The following is an 18,999-nucleotide window of genomic DNA, read 5'->3' on the forward strand; positions in this document are numbered from 1 at the left end:
TCGCACCTTACATGTTCTGTGTGATTAAAGACAAAAACTGATTTATTCAGTCTGAAGAGGCCTCTTTGATTACGCGCTCACTTTTCTGTAGCGACTTAAATGTTTGCACGGGATATTTGCCTTTCCTTTTTTTACTTTTGCTTTGGCAATTTCATAACATAGACCGATATTGGTATTTTCCCCTCACTTGCTTCTGAAACAGGGGATTATTTATATATTATCAGTTACTATGGCGATATAGAGGAGACAGAAATTCACCTACCCAATTTCGCTTGTTGCAGATGTTTGTTATATATCTTTCAATGTTCTTTTTCGTAGATGTGGATGAGTGTGCAAGTGGAAATGGAATGCTCTGCAGGAACGGTCAGTGCGTGAACACGATTGGGTCCTTCCAGTGTCTTTGCAATGATGGCTATGAGGTGGCTCTGGATGGAAGGACTTGTGTTGGTGAGTGTTTTCTTTTAGGGTAGAAAAAAACTGTGGCAAACCTTGAGGAGATATTCTTAGTAAAACAGAAGAGGTCAGAGACCACTGTCACACTGTCACCATTGTGCCTAGCAGAAGAAAACAATGAGAAGAGGACTGTTCTTCTCCTGCAAAGTTCCATCATCAGTTTGATGGAATCAAAATTGAAGCAGCCTCAGCCACAGATTTATTGAGATAATTGCTGTTATCTCAAATGAATTGTCTTTCTTTCCTTTCAGATGTCAATGAGTGTGCACTGGAGCCTGGAAAATGCTCACCAGGCACATGTCAGAACTTGGATGGGTCGTTCAGATGTATCTGTCCTCCTGGATATGTCCTGCAGAATGACAAATGTGAAGGTATGTATAGAACAATCCTTCTTCTGTTCCGTTTCCTAGCTACTCACAGTTGTTACCACTTTTCTCTGCATCTGAACATGAGTAATGTTTAGCCTTTGTGGCAGTGTACAGTTCTGAACTGTAGCCACTAATAAGTCACTTCCCAGAAGAAGTTTCACCAACTTTTTTTTTTAATGAGAGCTACCTCATCTGATCCCAAGAAAACAAATCCCAGGCTGTTTGGTTGACGGTACTTTGCTGAGATTTGCCCACAGCCAGAGGATTTGAAAACTGGCCCTAAATTTTGCACCTGGATTTCTTGTCCCTCTTTCTGTCTGTTCCTTTTTGTTCGACCTTTTTGTTTTTCAAATCTATTAGATATCAGTGATAATGTAAGATTACACTTTATGTAGTGTAGACATTTTTATTTCTCATCTCTTTAATTACTTTTCTTACAGACATTGATGAGTGTGTGGAACAGCCAGAAATTTGTGCCCTGGGCACATGCAGCAACACTCCAGGTAGTTTCAAATGTCTGTGTCCAGAAGGCTTTGTGTTGTCTTCCACAGGAAGGCGATGCCAAGGTAAGTTCATTCCTATTTTCTGGCATTTCAAAATTTGCTTGCTGCTTTATAACAAGCCTTATTAGCTGCCTGTTTCTAATATAATGAGGAGACTCTGGACTCAAACAGTGTTTTTCACAAGGAAAACATGATAATCCTGTAGTTGGGGCCAGGTTCTGTCTGGCCCTAACATCTGTTTGTCATTAAAAAGAACATTGCAATAAAAGGGACGAAGATAATGTTAAATGCACTAGGTTAAGTGAGGAAATTATGTTGCCCTGCAGCCCTTTCTTGCACCCCTGGAAGAAATGTTGAGGCTACCTGGACTCTAAATAGACTGTGACATGTCTGACATGGAGATGGAGCAGAAACATAGGCAGGAGACTACTGTAATGCACTGCTAAAGGCAGCATTTCCAGGAATGAAGCTGTTCTTAACACTTATCAAATTCGCTTGTTATATGCTATTCCCCTCCACAGATGTGTGGATGGAAAAATGATAGATGGAAAAAATTTTCAAACAGTATTGTGTGGACAATAGGTACCTATCCACTTAGAAAAGTCTGAAGCATCTTTTAGCTTCTAGATTACCTCATAAACTGTTCAGAGCCTAAACGTGGGCGCTACAACAGAGATCAGATGCTAAAAGCTAAACATCTAGTAGTGAAAAGCCACAGGTTAGTTTATTTTGTGGATAAAGAACAAGCACAAATTAGGGAGTAAGTTATTTTAAACACTTAGGAAATTATTAAATAGATACATCATTAAATGTCCTATACACAGTGTGCACAGTGGGAACCACTGATGAGTAAGACCTTAAGACTCACTGATGAGTAAGACCTCTTACTACCTCTGTAGTTATGCTTGGCACAGAACAGTGATGCTTGTTGACACCATAGTGAGTTCTTCACTTCACAGTGGGCTAAATGAAACTGTGGTTTTGGTAAAAATGAATCCAACCTGCAGTACATGTTCATCCAAGTCTCCAAACCACCATGCAGTTTGGCACACTTACTTCATTCAACTTCAAGAAAGCAGCATGGCTGTTTTAGCTGGGCTTTTGTAGCTTACATAAATGAGGTTTCTTCAGTCTGAGGATATAGTTCTCTTCAGGTAAGGAAAAAAAATGATGAAAAACTCCAAGAAACAAAATTATAAAAAAGAATGCAGCCTAATCTTCTCCTTTAGGAAAACAGACCACTGTTTCATGGATGGAAAATGCACGCCTATGTGTATGAAGTTTCAAGTGTGCTTCTCCCCATCCCCTGAAGAAACTTGAAAAAAAATCAGTCATCTCAGGCCAAGCAAAGTTTTGTTTAAAACTTCCCATTGCCTAGGACTTTTGTAAAATCTGGACATTGCCCAGCATTGATGCTGTAGCCGGAAAACTGGATGAGCAGCTGCTTCCGCGCCCTGTTGCAGTCCCCCTGCCAATGGAGGGAGCTGCCAGCTCTCTGCCTGCTGGATGCTTGTGGTCTCTGATCTCAGCTCTGCTCCAGCATCCTGGGATTCAAATGTAGTGCCACTGGGCCAGTTTTCTTTGTTTGTGTGTGCCTCAGGGAAGAATGAGGAAGGAAAGCGCTATTGAAAATTGCCTCTCATTTTAACACTACACAGTATTATCATTGCAAGTTGATTAAAATCTCTTGACTTGAGTGATTCTTACTAATAAGAGGAGTGAGGATAAGAGGGGAGTACAGCCCTTCCTTCTCTGTCGGACAAAAGAGAAAAAACCCTTCCTTTTCCATGACTGAAGTAGGACACAGTGTCCCATAGCTTTCCTTTACTGCGGTAGACAGTTCCCCTCCCTCTTCAGAGCTTCCCCAGTCAGAGATAATAATGGTCCTTCTTGACAGACTCGGATGGAAGGTGGTTGTTTTGTTGGGGGGGCCTCCTGTAATTTTGCAGTTAACACCTCTAAGTGAAAACCGTGCCAAAGTAAGCCTAGCTGCTCATCACAAGTTTTTCTCTACGCAGATCTGAGAGTAAGTTACTGCTTTACCAAATTTGAAGATGGAAAATGTTCTGTGCCGAAGTCCCGAAATCACTCCAAACAAGAGTGTTGCTGTGCCTTGAAGGGACAGGGATGGGGAGATCCCTGTGAACTCTGCCCGGAGGAAGCAGATGGTGCGTTATTGACTAGGTTACCTTACTGTCATGATAACCTCTCAGAACTGAAAGAATTTGTGATTCTTGTAAGAAGGAATTAGGAAAAATAATTTTCCAGAGGTGTTTAACGCTAATAATTGTCATTGCTCTGTGTAAAGTAGATGCCATTGTAGTCTCAAGAACCTTATTCCTTGCATAGTCCAGTATCAAGCAGATTCCTAGTTTGCTTGTAAGTTTGTTAGTGTGATTAGGTGCTGAGTATTTTGCTCTGGAGGTGTCACATACTGAAAGTGGAAAGTAGTAGATCCTTGATAGGCTCTGAGTGGAAATACCCTCAAGACACAAATGGAATTCATCTAATTGCAAATAAGTATAAGAAGGGGCACCATAGACATGAAATCTAATTAAAAAAAAACAAAAAACCCCACAGCAAAACAGTCCAACTAGATTCACATCTGAATCACCTTGTTATCTAAATTTGCAATCTTATCAATATGAATTAATTTCAAAAATAGCAGGGAATGACAAAACACAGGTCTTGATGAAGGGAAGCCTCACTGGACTGTTGCTAATGAAACACTTTCCTTTGTTAGTATCCTTTGTAAGACTGAGTAACTAGGCATCAAGCAAGTCAACAGGCCTTTGTACCATCATGGTGCAATTTGCTGAACAGACTTTAATCTATGCTGACAAATGTGGTTAACAGCATTACTGGTTTCAGCAATACATTAATACAGTTTGTTTCTTTAATAAGTCGTCTAGATGTTTTGCAGACAATCCTCACAAAAGCCAAGGGAAGAAAAGAGAATCAGATGTGCCAGTTGCAATATTCCTCCTAGGCTTATTGCCTGTGCGTGTTTCATTCCGTTGCCTCGGAACATTTGGAAAAGTATGGTATATGTTGTAGCATTTCTTTGAAGTGTCAGCATATATAGTTTTCACAGTCCAAACTGTTCTCAAAGGACGATATCAAGGCCATTTTTTTCAGGTTTTAAAAAAGAAATAGCTTTGAGATATCTTGAGTCTGGGAAATTTATGTCTTGACATGTCTTGGACGGTGGAATTGTTTCTTTTTTAGAAAAAAAACCACTCAGTTGTCATCTCAAGCATTTTCTCCATAGTCTGCAATCTGATTGCAGGCTGGTAAGCTCAAGCCCGTGTGCCACCTGAGTCTCCTTCTGAAGGCCTGAGGAACAGACAGGCTTTGTGCTGCCCAGGGCTGAGTTGCCCACTCAGAGCCTATCAGTGTGCCACGCACTTGGTTGCTTTCAGTGCAAGTGTGCATCTACGTTTCACTCTATTTTGTTCAACCTCAGCAAAGATCGGCTAAATGTATTTTAACTAAGCGAACATTTGTTATGTCTGTTACTGTATCGTACTGCTGTGCTGTAAAATCTCTTTGCAGCCTACTGAATTTGCAAAAGAAAAAATGAAATCTTGTCAAGGGTTCTGTGACATTCTGAGCATGGTTAGTAGAGAATATGCTCAGCAGCATCCTGAGATGGTTTGTATTACAGTCCTGTGTCCATCCATCTGCTCAAGATACAGTTTAGAGGAGAGAAGTGGAAGATTAGTTTCAGTTGCAAGACGTGTTTTTTGTGTGTGTGTCACACCCAAAACTAGAATAGTTTCTGAAACTGAAGGGCCTTTATGGTTCCATAATCCTCATTGTATTTTGGCCCACCAGAGTGGAAATTTATGATTTCTTATTTATTCTAATGCCAAGAATATACCAGCTGATTTGCGCAGCTAAGGAAGTACATGCTTTCTGCAACAAAAAATAGAGAATGACTTGTTCTTAAAAGACTTACATCACCTTTAAATCTTCAAAAACCACAAAGAAAACTCTGTGGGTTTCTAAACTGGATGGTGACTTCACTCCACGCTGAATGCAGAAATTTTACTCTCAGCCTACCTATAATATAATTATTACTGACTCTAGTACTAGAGATTGGCATGCGTTAAGGAGCTACTAACGTGACTAAATTGTGTCTTCTTCAGAAAATGTAGGAAATTTTTCATTTACAACAGAAAAGAATGCAGTCATTAGTACTGATACTTTTAAAATGGAAATATGACATTATTTTGCTCCTTAAAGGAAGTTAAATAATCCTCATTATTCACGGAATTTTACATAAACTGGAGAACAGATGAAATGTAAGGCAAGCATGCAGTTTTTACATGAATGTAAGATTAAATTATAAGTTTAATATATATACTGTATTTCTGGATCTGGACATGAGGAGAATAACTCAGAGGTAATGCTGATCACTAGCACCGAATTGAACATGTGGTTTGATTTTTGTTCGGGGTTTTGTGTTGTTTTTTTTACAGAGGCATTCAGACAGATTTGTCCGTTTGGAATTGGCATCCTTGTTGGACCTGGTGACGCAAGATTGGGTAAGTGCCTGAACTGCATGATGCCATTGTTGCATGAGTATGTCATTTTCTATGCATAAGCCATTCTCCCTTTCAATTGAGAATAACATCTCTGCAACTATTTCTAAAATCCATAAACTATACATAATTTTTTTCCAATTATTTATACCAATTTTAAATTTAAGCTTGAATATCTCATGTATCAGAAATTAAACTTCTTTTAGGGTAGCATATTTGGCTTTTTAATTTATGCTGAGCAGACTTGCTAGGAAACTTACGTAGATCTAGAGAATGGTTCACATAGCATACCTGTCTTTTCTTACACAATATATATAGCCTGTTTACAGTAAATGATTTTAATCCTCCACAAGTGCAAACCACAGTTTCCCAGATCCCTTCAGTACATTCTGTTCTCTCCCAAGACAAACAGCAGTTCAGCCTTATTGGCAAAAGTTTTCATTTAAGGAGCACTGGATGACTACAGCATTTCCTATCTACTCCTTTCCTTGTAGCCCCAGTTGGAGATATTTTTTTTATCCAACATTCAGAATCACTTTCTTTTCTGCATTCTGAAAGCTGGCCTGCAAGAGAAATTCTGTGCTATCATGCTAATATATCAAAATTCAAATATTAGTATTTTTTGTGCTCTCAGGAATATTTCTCGCCAGAACAACACTTGTTCTTTGAGAGAAGTCTAAAAGCACATGAAATCAATTGCACTTACCATGTTGTTTGTGTTTCTGGTTAAGATGTGGATGAGTGCCTTGATCCAGATAACTGTAAATTTGGGCAGTGTATCAACACAGATGGGTCTTTCCGCTGTGAATGTCCATATGGTTACATCCTACAAGGAGCTCAATGTGTGGGTAAGTATAGCTGTTTCATCTTCCACTTTAAAGAATCTCCTGAATTGCTAAGTATGGCATTAAAGACTAATGGAGTAATATTATTCCAATGTTGTGGAGTCTCCACCCCCGCTGGTGCTTAAAACCTGCCAGGGCAGGGCCTGAGCAATCTGCTCCAAGGTGGTCTCCTGCTCTGGCTGAGCGTTTGGCCCAGATAACCTCTAGTGATTCCAAATTATGGTAGAACTCTGTGACTCTAATTCAATAACTTAAGTGAGTTCTTGGATTTTGTATTTTGGGGTTTTTTTCTGTTGTACATCAACAACATAGATTTTCTAGCTTTTTGGTTGAGTAAAACCATATATTCTTGCCTTGATTTAACTGCTTGCAGATACTGATGAATGTGCTGTTGGAAACCCGTGTGGAAATGGAACTTGCAGGAATGTGGTGGGAGGTTTTGAATGCACCTGCGTTGAGGGATTTGAGCCTGGACCAATGATGACCTGTGAAGGTGAGACTCCCATGTGTTAAGGACTGTCATTGTAGTTGTGTGCTGAAACAGTTTCCTGATTTCTGAAACAATTGAGGAGAGTAAAGCAGCTTAAAAAGAGAAGTATGGACATTTGGAACAACGAATCTTGATCTGAAACAGAAAAATAAGTTCTTCCTTTATCCACCTTGAACTGTGGTACCTTTTTCTAACTGGAGGTTGGGTGAACAGGCTTTCAGGTAGTATCTGCTAAGGGACTGCTTGAAGAGGAACATGTTGGGGTCTCTCCAGAACAGTCTTCAGAAATGCTGTTTATTGTGCATATGGTTTTTGCTTACCTCCTAGACGACCCTTGAGTGAGGAGAATCACTGTGGATGATGAAAATAGAAAATGGGCTGCTTGGGCTTACTTGGAAGAAACAGGGAACAAAACAGAAAATGAAAATACAGTACTAGACAATTACCATGGTACCCCATGTTGAATATTTTTCACGCTTTGGTCTCTCATTTCAAAAATAAATATATGAAAATGCACAAAGAAGGGAGGGGTAAAGAAGATCAGAGTTACAGAAGGGATACACAGAAAATTAATTAGACTAGAATTTTTCCTTGTGGAAAATGTGTTTGAAGAGATACATGACTTAAATTTATAAAGCCACAAGTGATAAAGGTACCAAAAATAGAGCAAACATGTTAGACAAACCAAAGCAAACATTTTTATATGCATAGTACTTACTTAAGTTGTGGAACTCTTTGCTGCAGAATATTAGTGAGGCCACAAGCATAAATTGACTCAGAAAGACTGTACAAATTTATGTGGGAATCCATCAGTGGAAGTTAAGCCTGATAGTTTGGTTGTGGCTTTTGGCTGTGGAAGTCCTGAAACTGAGAGGCTGTATCAGGGGAAAGATCTCTGCATACATGGTAAGGGTTCTTTTTTAATGCTCTTTTCCTCCTGTTACAACCAGAGAGGAGAGAATGTCCTAGGACATTCTGACACTCTCTTCTGACCTGACACAGCTGTTCTTAAATTATCTGCCACAATCTATTTGTTTGCAAGCCCATACAAAAGAATGCTTCTATTTTTGCATCAGTTTGCTTTAGTTTTATATCCAGTTAGAGCTTCATTCACTTCCCTGTGGAATTTGGGTGAAAGCTCAAATTGCAGAGGAGGAGTGAGCAGAGTGCATAAACATCATTATATAGCAGTAATTACTCAAGCAGCCCAGAGCATATGTAAATGCACTTCAAAATTATGTTTCTAGTAAGAATATTGTTTAGTGGAATTCAGTGTATGAAGATGCTGAATTAGTGCATCTAGAATTTAAAAATAACCAGTCATAAAAACTGAGCCTGGATGTGGAAAAGATACAGTTTTTACTCAGACAGTATTTTGGCAGCATGGATCTGGAAATTATTTCCATTGGCTGCTTGCCGATGCAGATACGGAAACTTCAGGTAGCCGTGCAAACATCCTGGCATGTCTGGTGCCTGCTCCTATACAGAACTCCACGATGAGTAGAACCATGGGTCCCCAACTATTAAAATTTAGCCCTCAGTAAACTGGCATCTGTGGTATTGCCTGTACCTAAAACCTGTGCGCTCAAGTCTGCTGAGTTTTACAAAAGCATGTTTCATTTCCCCCATGGTCTTTGTCGCTTCAAATCCAGATGTCAACGAGTGCATTCAGAACCCTCTGCTCTGCGCTTTCCGCTGCGTGAACACTTTTGGATCCTATGAATGCAAGTGCCCCGCGGGGTACGTTCTGCGAGAGGACCGGAGAATGTGCAGAGGTAAAGCTCCTACCAGGCTGTCACAGTTACGAGATAATGATTTCAAGTTCCTCTGGGGTAGGGCTCTGACTCACTGCTCTATTGGGCCAGTGTTTTAATCCCAGGAAGTAACTGAGTCAAAAAGAATTTGGGATGAAATTCTATGGTTTGCATTATGCAGTTGATTGTATTAGCCCTGTCCTGCCTGTAAACTTACACATCTGCATAAAGTGAGGTCATATCAGATGATACAGCTTTGTCTTGCCCTGAAAATGAGCATTGGGGAGAAATCAATTTGCTCTAGGCTAGTACATCCTATGCTTAGTTTAGCACAATAAAAGTTTTTGTAGAGTTTGATTACAATTGAAATTCCAAAGTCAGAATTTACTGTTGTGAATTTCCAGGATCGTCTCTTTCTATAATGAAGTCTAAACCTTGTGTTTTAGATCAGAATGAGTGTGAAGAAGGAATTCATGACTGTGACTCAAAACAGATGGAGTGCAAAAACCTAATTGGCACCTATATGTGTATCTGTGGACCAGGTTATCAGCGCAGACCAGATGGGGAAGGCTGTATAGGTAAGTGACACTGAAGTGTTGAAACTCTTGAAACACACAGTCCCTCAGCAGAGCTGAAAATGTTGGATTTAACAGTGTGAAGGAACTCGGAGGAAGAATTACACAAGTACCTGTGTAATGGATCTGCTGGTGCTATACGCACTTTGCTTCGCTGTTCAGGTGTGCACACATGGGCAGCAAGTAGAAAATGTGGATGTGGCTGTCTTTACAGTCAGCTTGTACTGCTGCTGCTGAATTGCTCTGAGTGAAGAATGCAGAGAACTGGACCCATTGCTCTAAGCTTGTTTATCTCTGTTAGCGTGAATGAGAGTGGACCTGAATTATTTTAAAACTGGATGGCATTCAGAAGTGCAGCTATAACTGTGAAAAATTTTGAAAACCAGTGAGGAATATATTGCAGGGGAAATGTAGTAACAAAATATATAATATTGTGAGCTAGATGGTCATCTTTCCTCTGAAAATTGAATAAGTTAGACTTTTTATTAAAAAAAATAAATTATGCAAGTTTAATCAGGCAGAATGCACAGCTTAAGACCTCCATACTTCTCTAACCTGCATTAATCCACTTAAGGAACTTGATTTTTGTCATATCATTTCAAAAACACAGATGAGAATGAATGTCAGACCAAACCTGGGCTCTGCGAGAATGGCCGTTGTGTAAACACAGTGGGAAGTTACAGATGTGAATGCAACGAGGGGTTCACTGTCAGTGATGCCCAGAATGAATGCCTTGGTAAGTCGCACGTTGTCACCCTAATGAACTATCATTTTGATAGCAAAAACCATGGTTGAACTTAAACTTAGAAATGTGTAGTGAGTAAACATGCTTTTGAATTTACATGTCTTCTGGAAGGCATGTGAGTAGGTGCCCTCCTGCAAGTTTGTTCTTCTCATGCTAACTGTATGCCTGGCTCAGCCCGTCCGGCTGGGTTGGCTTGCTATGAAAGCTAGTTGTTCGGTGGTTTCAGTCAGCCAGGAATGACTCTGCCTTTTCTTTGGTGCTGATTTTCAGCCAGTCTTTTTTCTCTGGATTCAAACAGAAACATATAAGCATAATGTAACTTGTCTTCCACCTTTTGCTAAATTTCCTGTCTTCTTTGTTTCCTTTAGACATCGTGCTCTCTTTCTTACTGCTGGTAGTCTTTCACTCTCAGTTCACAGTCCCAGGGTGAAGTATGCCCTTTCTTTTCTATTTCTGACTAAATTCCTAATATCTCATGACCCTCTGGAGGTCGTCACCATTAGGATTCTCTGTGACGCATAATTTGTCTTCCAGACAACAGGGAGGGCTACTGCTTCACTGAAGTCTTACAAAGTATGTGTCAAATCGGATCAAGCAACAGGAACTCTGTCACCAAGTCTGAATGCTGCTGTGATGGTGGTCGAGGCTGGGGGCAAAACTGCGAGGTCTGCCCCTTCCCAGGCACCGTGGCCTTCAAGAAGCTTTGCCCTCATGGCCGAGGATACATGTCTAATGGAGCAGGTACTGACTTTTCTATTAAAGGCCCTCTTACACAATGTCAAATTCCATGATTAAATTATAAACTCTTTCTTTTGTATCTTTGAACCACTGTGAGGTTCTAAATATTTTGGGTATCAGTGAAAATTCTCTGAGAGTTCTCGTGTTGAGAGAGTACAGTCCTTTGGGAGGAGGGTACATAGCCAAGGGCATCCATCCCAACTTAGCAGATACTTATTTTGCATGCTGGTTGACTGACATGCACTCGAATGAGAATTTGCACTCTCACATTTTAGTGTGCTGTAGTGACAGATTAAGAGCTATTTGTGTACATGAAAGCAAAGTGATGTTTGATTTATGGAGGCCAGTATATGATCAACTCCGGTTGTTCACTTCTACTTAAGGCTTGTTCGTTGCATCTAAAAGGTAGATTAATGATCCATTCTGTATTTTTACACTTAATATTTCTGCTTAATCTGTGAAAGATTTCATTATTTTATGTAATTTTATTTATTTTATGTAGGGGGGGAATTGTGTCAATAGGTCACAAGAATCTATTGCAGCTGTATAAAATCAGTTCTTCTTCCGTTGTGAACTAACCCTCATTTAATTGCAGATATTGATGAGTGCAAGGTTATTCATGATGTCTGCCGTAATGGGGAGTGCATCAATGAGAGGGGATCTTACCGTTGTCATTGCAAGCTTGGCTATACTACAGATATAACTGGCACTATTTGCATAGGTAGGTTTTTCATTATGGTATACGTATATAAATTTTATTACTAAGAGATGACTTGAAGAAGGAAATACAAAGATCTTTAAAAACGAGAAAAGAAAATGTCATTCGTTAGAATGTTTTGGGTATTTTGATTTTCTTCTGATATCTCCTAAGCATTTTGAAAAACATTATCACACATCTTGGCTATTAGCACTGAAGTATCTGGTTTTGCTTCTTCTAGATCTGAATGAATGTAATGAGTCCCCCAAACCTTGCAATTTCATCTGCAAAAACACAGAGGGGAGCTTCCAGTGTTCATGTCCAAAAGGGTACATCCTGCAAGAAGATGGGAGAAGCTGCAAAGGTAAAAATCAAGCAAAGAATTTACTGCAAAAACGTCGTGTTTCTCAGGCAAATAACAATCCAAGGACATTTTAAGTGATGTAAATCTGTCTCCTTGATTCATGTGAGTATTTACACTAAAGACAGTGGAAGTGGCCTGCATAGGATGGAGCTGTTGTTTCAGTTAGTTCTTGATAATCTGGTTGAACAGTAGATCACAAGAATTTTTGCAGGCTAATGGCAGTGGGTCTTAAAAGACTTCATAACTGATAGCATATATGATTGGTCTTATTTTGGTAAGCGTGTTGGTTTATGCCATATTTTTCAGTGATAAATGTATCTTAACGGATGGAAAGATGAGCATAGTTTGCAGGGCATTGTCCAGCATCAACAGAGTTTAACCTAACACCTCTGCAGCCTGCTGAATAAGGAACAGCAGTGCAGGAGAGATTTTGAAATGTTCATTATAATTTCATTTATTTATATATCTTGGTAGCAAAGATCTGACTGAAACCGCACAAGTTAGAGCAGCAATTGTAAACTTGGCATGGGAAATGACAGTGTACTTTGTCATCAGCATTTAAATATTTCTTTTGGAGTAATAGCATGCTTCAGTGCAATACCATTTTGCAATCTGCCACTGCTTCTCATGAAGATGGTGGCTTCCCATTTATTGACTGCAGGGAGAGCAGACATTTATTATATAACAGCGTCTTTCTGACAGATTGGAGTGGTGTCTGTAATCCAGCGTTAGCTCCAAAGCCCATTCATTACATGTGGGGCTTCATGTGAGAGGAGCTGGAAGCCAGTGTGGAAAGTTAGACCTAGATTCAAGGGGCTTTATTTGATGTGTTATTTATCTGCAGTCACTTCTCTCTAAGTCAACTGAACTGTCTCAGTTCCTCCACAGGGAACATAAGTGAAAGATATTTTCTTGGGTTTTTTTAGATCTTGATGAATGTGCAACAAAGCAGCACAACTGCCAGTTCCTTTGTGTCAACACTATTGGGGGTTTCACTTGTAAATGTCCTCCTGGATTCACGCAGCACCACACAGCCTGCATTGGTAAGTGATGTGGGAATGTAGACACAGGTTTGGGACTTTCATGACACTTATTCCAGAAGCAAAGTAGCAAGGAGGTGAAATGGACTTCCTGAGAAACCAAATGGCAACATAGGCCAGGTTCTGATCCCAGTCCCGCCAGAGCAGAAGATGCAAGAGGCCCTTCCTCCTACCTTCCCTTGTTTTCAGAAGCCATGTCTTTGAATTTTGCACTTGCAAGAATCAGACAGTAAAAACACTAATTTGTAATTCTTGCCTTACTGTTTCTTACCCATTGAGCAAAAATTAGTTCTAGTTCTGTTCCTGTAATTCATTGCCAGGCCCACATGAGAGATCATGGCAAGGCTTCTTGAAACAAAAAGGAGAAAATGTACATTTGTGCAGTTGCCCTTTAAACATATACCCATTATGTCTGTGGAAATGTTAAACAAATGCTTCCTGCAAAACACTTTCTGCTGTGCAAGTTGGATCCTGCTTGTGGCAGTCTGATGATCCTGTAGTATCGGTGTGAATTTGGGGGTGTTTGTGTGTAAACTAGAACATCAGTCTCCATATTCTTGGTGAAGAAAAGGAACGTTTCCCTTCCTGTAGCTGCTGTTAGCGTTTTCAAATGAAAAAGAAGGTAATGTAAGCTCTCCTTCTGCAGTGCACAGTGAAAAATGGAGAGGCCAGTAAGACAGCTACGTTACTGGTGTTTCTTTACCTCTTGTCATAAACTATTCATGGTAGCATTTCTAAACGATCGTCTTCACAACAAGGAATAAAAAGTAACCCTTAGGCTTTGATTTCCTTCAGATAATAATGAGTGTGCTACTGAAATCAACTTATGTGGGCCAAAGGGCATTTGCCAGAACACACCAGGAAGTTTTGTTTGTGAGTGTCAACGTGGCTTCTCACTTGATCAAACTGGACTTAGCTGTGAGGGTAAGTACAGCACACAGTGCATTTAACTTGGGCTTCTGCTGCTTTCCTTCATTGTCTCTTAGCCATACTGTCATCCAAGGAGGGACCTGTAGAGTAAGCACCAAAACCTATGGAGTAAGCATGTGTAGGTTGAAGGGAAGTGGGGGGGTGTGGAAATCTAGCAACAAGACAGTATTTATCTCCATGGACCTGAATAAATAGATATATTGCAGGATGCTGAAGAGCTGGACAGATATTTTTCTGAGGAGACTTCAATTTAGCCTGGAATGTTTTAATTTAAGCATCGTAAGTTCAGGGAACTTCTGCTGAATCCTGCATGGATTTCTGAGGAACTCACCAATGACAGGAAGTCTTGCATCTCCAAAGCGACCTGCTAAAGAGAGTTCAAGGGCTGCAGACTTTCTTCCTCTAGGTCCCGAGAGCCTGTAGAGCCTTCTCCTGGGATAGAGTTTAATTTACTTTGAAAAGAGATACCCCGGGATTCCTAGGTTGGATGTTTAGGTAAAAGCAAGGCACTGTCTGCTGTGGAGCTGGAAGCCTTAGGAAAGTCTTGGGGGTCCCATATACAGATGGCTTTCAGCTGTCTGCTCCATAGCAGAATGCAAAAAACTCTGAAAATTGTGGCTCAGTTTGAGCATTCAGTGGTTTTCAGCCCTAAGTTACCTGCTGTGGAGCCAGAAATCCAAACCTAAAAGGCCCAAAGTGGTCTCCCAGCACTGATCAGGTTTTTGAAGATCCTGAAATATACCTCTACATATATGATATATGAATATATGTGATTATTTGTAACATACTTTTCAAATATAGTGTAATTTGAGCTTCTCTTCCAAAACTTAGAGTGTATGTCACCTTTTCAGATGTTGATGAATGTGATGGAAACCACCGGTGTCAGCATGGCTGCCAAAATATAATTGGAGGATACAGGTGTAGCTGCCCACAAGGATATCTCCAGCATTACCAATGGAACCAATGTGTTGGCAAGTCACTTTTTTTAAATTCATACATTAAAGCACGTGTTAACTTTTTGAGCATCAAGAAGTGAAGGGCAATGGTGCAGTTTGCCGTATTTTCCTTTTCTGATTATAGTTTAAGTTTGGCATTATAAATGTGTGCTTCTGTGAAAGGCAGAGTAGATATGAAGCACCCAGTAGCCAATGTCCTGGTTTGACAAGTGTTTAGGCACAAAATTATCTTTGAGGGTGCTGGAAGTTGACTTTGAGAGAGCTTGTGTTACTCATGTGTTTTGTGCTCTGAACAAAGGAAGTCTTATTCAGCCGTTCAACAGTCTCTGCTCAGACTCAGGTCCTGTCTGAGAGCTGGTGGTGGGTTGAACTTGACAGACTCAGAAACACAAGTTTGGATTGTTAAATTGCAAAATTAAATTTCTGGACCAAAGCATCTAAAATTTTCTTGAAGTCCTACTTGATCTGTGCTTTTATCCTTCTAACAACACCTACAGGAAGGCTGCTGTGTTTAAGCTTCTTCTCTGAACAGAATTTAAAGATGCTTCTTTGCAGCTTTGGGATAGTTTATAATGAGTGCTTAGAGAACAATTATGGTTGTCAATAACAAATGCTAGTGCTCTTTATTTATGTTAAGAAGTAAATACATTGGTGAATTAAAATGCTTGTTTCTTCCCTATCTAAACTTTGGTTCTGTCACAAGTCTCTGAGGCCTCGTAGATGGGGCTGCGTGTGCAGAGCATTGATGCTGGAAGTGACTTGAGCAGACAGAACTGGGTCCTCTGCAGAAGTCATGGGAAGAGTCTTTGCACGTTTTAGCAGTGTAGCGTGTGACATATTCAAAAAGAGAAAAAAGAATAATTTTTCCTCTAGTGACATAGTGACAGTTACGTGCATTTTTAGTCATATTTAACGGGCTTCTTACAAGCTAGTCTTGTGTGCATACCCAGAGATGTGTTTGATGACCTCTTTGTTCTCAAAGGGCTTCATAACTCTTTGTTTGGCTTTCTTTGCTGTCAGAAACATAAAAATGCCTTTGCTTGTTATCACTGTGGTGCTCTAGGGAGGTCTCTGCTTTTAATTATGCTTACCTGACATTTAAGCCTCCTGACATTTTATGCAGTCCTTTCTGTGACGTTTGCTTGCTTGTGCTCCAGTCCCCCATGCCTCTAACATACAAGAGAAGAAGGAGGGAGCATAAACATATGGTGGTTTTGAATATTAATTAAACTAAAAGAACTTAGGGTTAAATCAGAATTTAATGTGTGGGAGGGTGAAAAAAAAAACAGCAACCAAACCAGCAATACCAGGTCTGGCTGCTGGAGGAGATTCTGGAATCTGAAAAAGCGCAGCTCTTGGTTTTGTAAAACATCTTGGCTGTTTCCAAGTCTTCCTGGGTGGTAGCATTTAACTAAGTGTATTTCCAGACCAGGTATACACTGTTATTCCAGCTTTTGAACCCATTGACTACTGTTTAAATTTTATACAGGGAATATCAGTTTCAAAATGCACAAGCACTGGCATTTCCCCCTCTAAAAGAAAGGCTTCAACCTTGGCGCAGCAAATACTGATCACCAGAAACTTCACCAGGGAAAATTAAACCGAGAGCCACAACTGGGGCAGGGCTCAACTGTCACTTCCACCTTCTTGGACATGGGGCAGTCCAGGCAGAAACCCAAAACTACAGGGAAGGAGGCTTGGTTTCCTCCTCAAGTCCTGATGGCATCTGTCCTTCCTGCTGAAGCTGAGCACAGCAGAGCTATGTGTTGCAGAGCACAGAGCGTAGAAGAGCAAGGCTGGTGCCTGACAGCTCAGCTCGTGCAGAGTCCGAGGCTCCTGTAACTGTTTTTTTCACTTTTTAAAAAATATTTTTTCTTCCAACAATCACCCAAAATACGGGAACTGACCTCACTGGCGTCCACATTCTTGCTGCTGTGGAGGAAGGCAAAGTGAGCGTATCTTCTCTTGGTGCAGTAACTTTCTGTGGCCCAAAGGTGCATTTATGATGTTGACATAATTGCTGTGTTGAGTATGACAATTACTGAAACATTGCTCTCAGTTCATGGCAAAACAGGCTTCAGTGACACAGAACTCAGCCCCAGGTTTTAATACCTTGTGGTCTCCACATGTTCACATTGTAATGTCTGTAACTTTATATGCTTAAGATACTTATCTAGATCTCCTGGGTGTACCACGGGGAAGAATCCATCTAATAGGTTTTTCCGTGACAATTCCTTCATATTCCTTGGCAATCCCAGCTCTGCAAACAGTTTGTGTCTTTTTTTGCTTATTTAATGAAGTGTTCAGGGACTTTTGATGTTGCTGCAACACATATTTAGATAATCACTGAAGAATGCTTTGGTTCCTCCCATGTCTTGTGCTGTGTGTGACTGTATCTCCTGCCCAGGCAATTCTGTAGTGCACTATGCTGTAAATCAGGCTGCAAGAAGCAAAGGCATTGTTTTTAAACAAAGAACAAACAGCCACATTGTTTGGAAAAAGACAGTAATGCTCTGAATTAGTACTTACTGTCCTGTAACCTGGATGCTTAAGTCAGAGATGCTGCTCTCTGCTTTACATTTTATCCATACAGTGTTCAGATGACAGTTCTTACACATGTGCGCGCACACGCAATGAATGTATGCAGTTGCTTTATCACAGAAGACAGGGAACGATAGCATTGAGAACATTTCAAAGCAATTAGCCACATCAGACAAAAAAATTCAGACCAGCTACATTAAAAAACCTAGCCATTTACAGTAAACAAGCCTGAACTGACCTCGAACTCCTACAGTGCCGCACTTGGGAAGTTTGGAAAAGGGCTGGCTCAGAATGTGACAGTCTTTTGTATCTACAGCTGCTTTTATTTTTACTTCACTACTTATTCCTGTACCTTACCTGTACCTCATATTTAAATGTGTGCAGGGAGGGATTTTCAGTGCCTGGAAAAGGTGTCAGAGCTTGATTTCTTACTCTTTTTCCTTTAATGTTGAATAGCATTACGAACATGGGATTGCTGGACCAGATTGTTGGCTGTACGAAGTTTTATTCTTCTCAGATGTTTCTGGACAAAAAAAACAGTTGCCTCCTCTGCTTCTCTGCTCTCCAGAGCGTGAGCTGACGTGGCATGAAACATCTTCTGTAGAGTAGCCCAAACGTTGCTGTGTTGTATGGTTGTAGTCATCTCCTAGCAACCGCTGCCCTAGCCAAGGGTGAGGCCAAGCCCTGTTCTCTGTTTCTGTTCCTCAGATGTGGCAATATGTCTAGCAACAGTCAAGCATGACCTTTCTGAAGGGGTAGGTTGGACTATACCCGAAAGTAAAAGTTAACGTGAAATGTTCTGCTTCTTTTCCAGATGAAAATGAATGTCTCAGTGCACACATTTGTGGAGGAGCATCTTGCCACAATACTTTGGGAAGCTATAAATGTATGTGCCCTACTGGATTTCAGTATGAGCAGTTTAGTGGAGGTTGCCAAGATATCAATGAATGCGGTTCTGCACAAGCTCCATGCAGTTATGGTTGTTCAAATACTGAAGGTGGCTATGTCTGTGGATGTCCACCTGGTTACTTCAGAATAGGACAAGGGTAAGGGATTCTTATTTTAACCTAACAGACATAAAGGGGACACAATCCACTCATTTCTCTGTGGTGTGGAGCAGCAGAACCGGGGGGATTGTCACCAATGAAAGAGAGATAGGGTTGTGGAGGTGCTCAAGAGATGAATGCACCTGCTGATTTTGGAGATGAGGGAGGGGAAAGGTAACGAAGGGAAGGGAACATGGTGTTGATGCTTAATGAAATTTGGTCAGGGCTAGCAGGTTCAGTCATCTCTTTTTAAGCTTTCACCTCTCTCCTGCACACCCCAGCAGCCAGCCAAGTTCTCTGAGCTTGCCGCCTGGGAACTCACACCCCTCACCGTGATTTGTGGTGTATCACTTGTCTCCTTAAAAATAAAATAAAAATAATAACACCACCACCCCCGGCCAGCTCCA

General features: G+C 40.6%; 1 protein-coding gene across 1 annotated transcript in view; it reads left to right on the top strand.

Moving 5' to 3' along the window:
* FBN1 (fibrillin 1) overlaps nucleotides 1-18,999 on the top strand; it is a 154,825-nt gene that overhangs the window by 130,684 nt on the left and 5,142 nt on the right. Inside the window, exons 47-63 of the mRNA XM_074155888.1 lie at nucleotides 319-447; nucleotides 705-824; nucleotides 1,262-1,387; nucleotides 3,343-3,492; nucleotides 5,809-5,874; nucleotides 6,603-6,719; nucleotides 7,090-7,209; nucleotides 8,859-8,981; nucleotides 9,407-9,538; nucleotides 10,146-10,271; nucleotides 10,815-11,021; nucleotides 11,614-11,739; nucleotides 11,957-12,079; nucleotides 13,006-13,122; nucleotides 13,915-14,043; nucleotides 14,901-15,020; nucleotides 18,361-18,592. Of these exons, the coding sequence (XP_074011989.1) occupies nucleotides 319-447; nucleotides 705-824; nucleotides 1,262-1,387; nucleotides 3,343-3,492; nucleotides 5,809-5,874; nucleotides 6,603-6,719; nucleotides 7,090-7,209; nucleotides 8,859-8,981; nucleotides 9,407-9,538; nucleotides 10,146-10,271; nucleotides 10,815-11,021; nucleotides 11,614-11,739; nucleotides 11,957-12,079; nucleotides 13,006-13,122; nucleotides 13,915-14,043; nucleotides 14,901-15,020; nucleotides 18,361-18,592 (2,263 nt within the window). The remainder of the gene's footprint in view (nucleotides 1-318; nucleotides 448-704; nucleotides 825-1,261; nucleotides 1,388-3,342; nucleotides 3,493-5,808; nucleotides 5,875-6,602; nucleotides 6,720-7,089; nucleotides 7,210-8,858; nucleotides 8,982-9,406; nucleotides 9,539-10,145; nucleotides 10,272-10,814; nucleotides 11,022-11,613; nucleotides 11,740-11,956; nucleotides 12,080-13,005; nucleotides 13,123-13,914; nucleotides 14,044-14,900; nucleotides 15,021-18,360; nucleotides 18,593-18,999) is intronic.

The sequence above is a fragment of the Numenius arquata genome, chromosome 11 (genome assembly GCF_964106895.1).
Source record: "Numenius arquata chromosome 11, bNumArq3.hap1.1, whole genome shotgun sequence".
NCBI classification, from domain to species: domain Eukaryota; kingdom Metazoa; phylum Chordata; class Aves; order Charadriiformes; family Scolopacidae; genus Numenius; species Numenius arquata.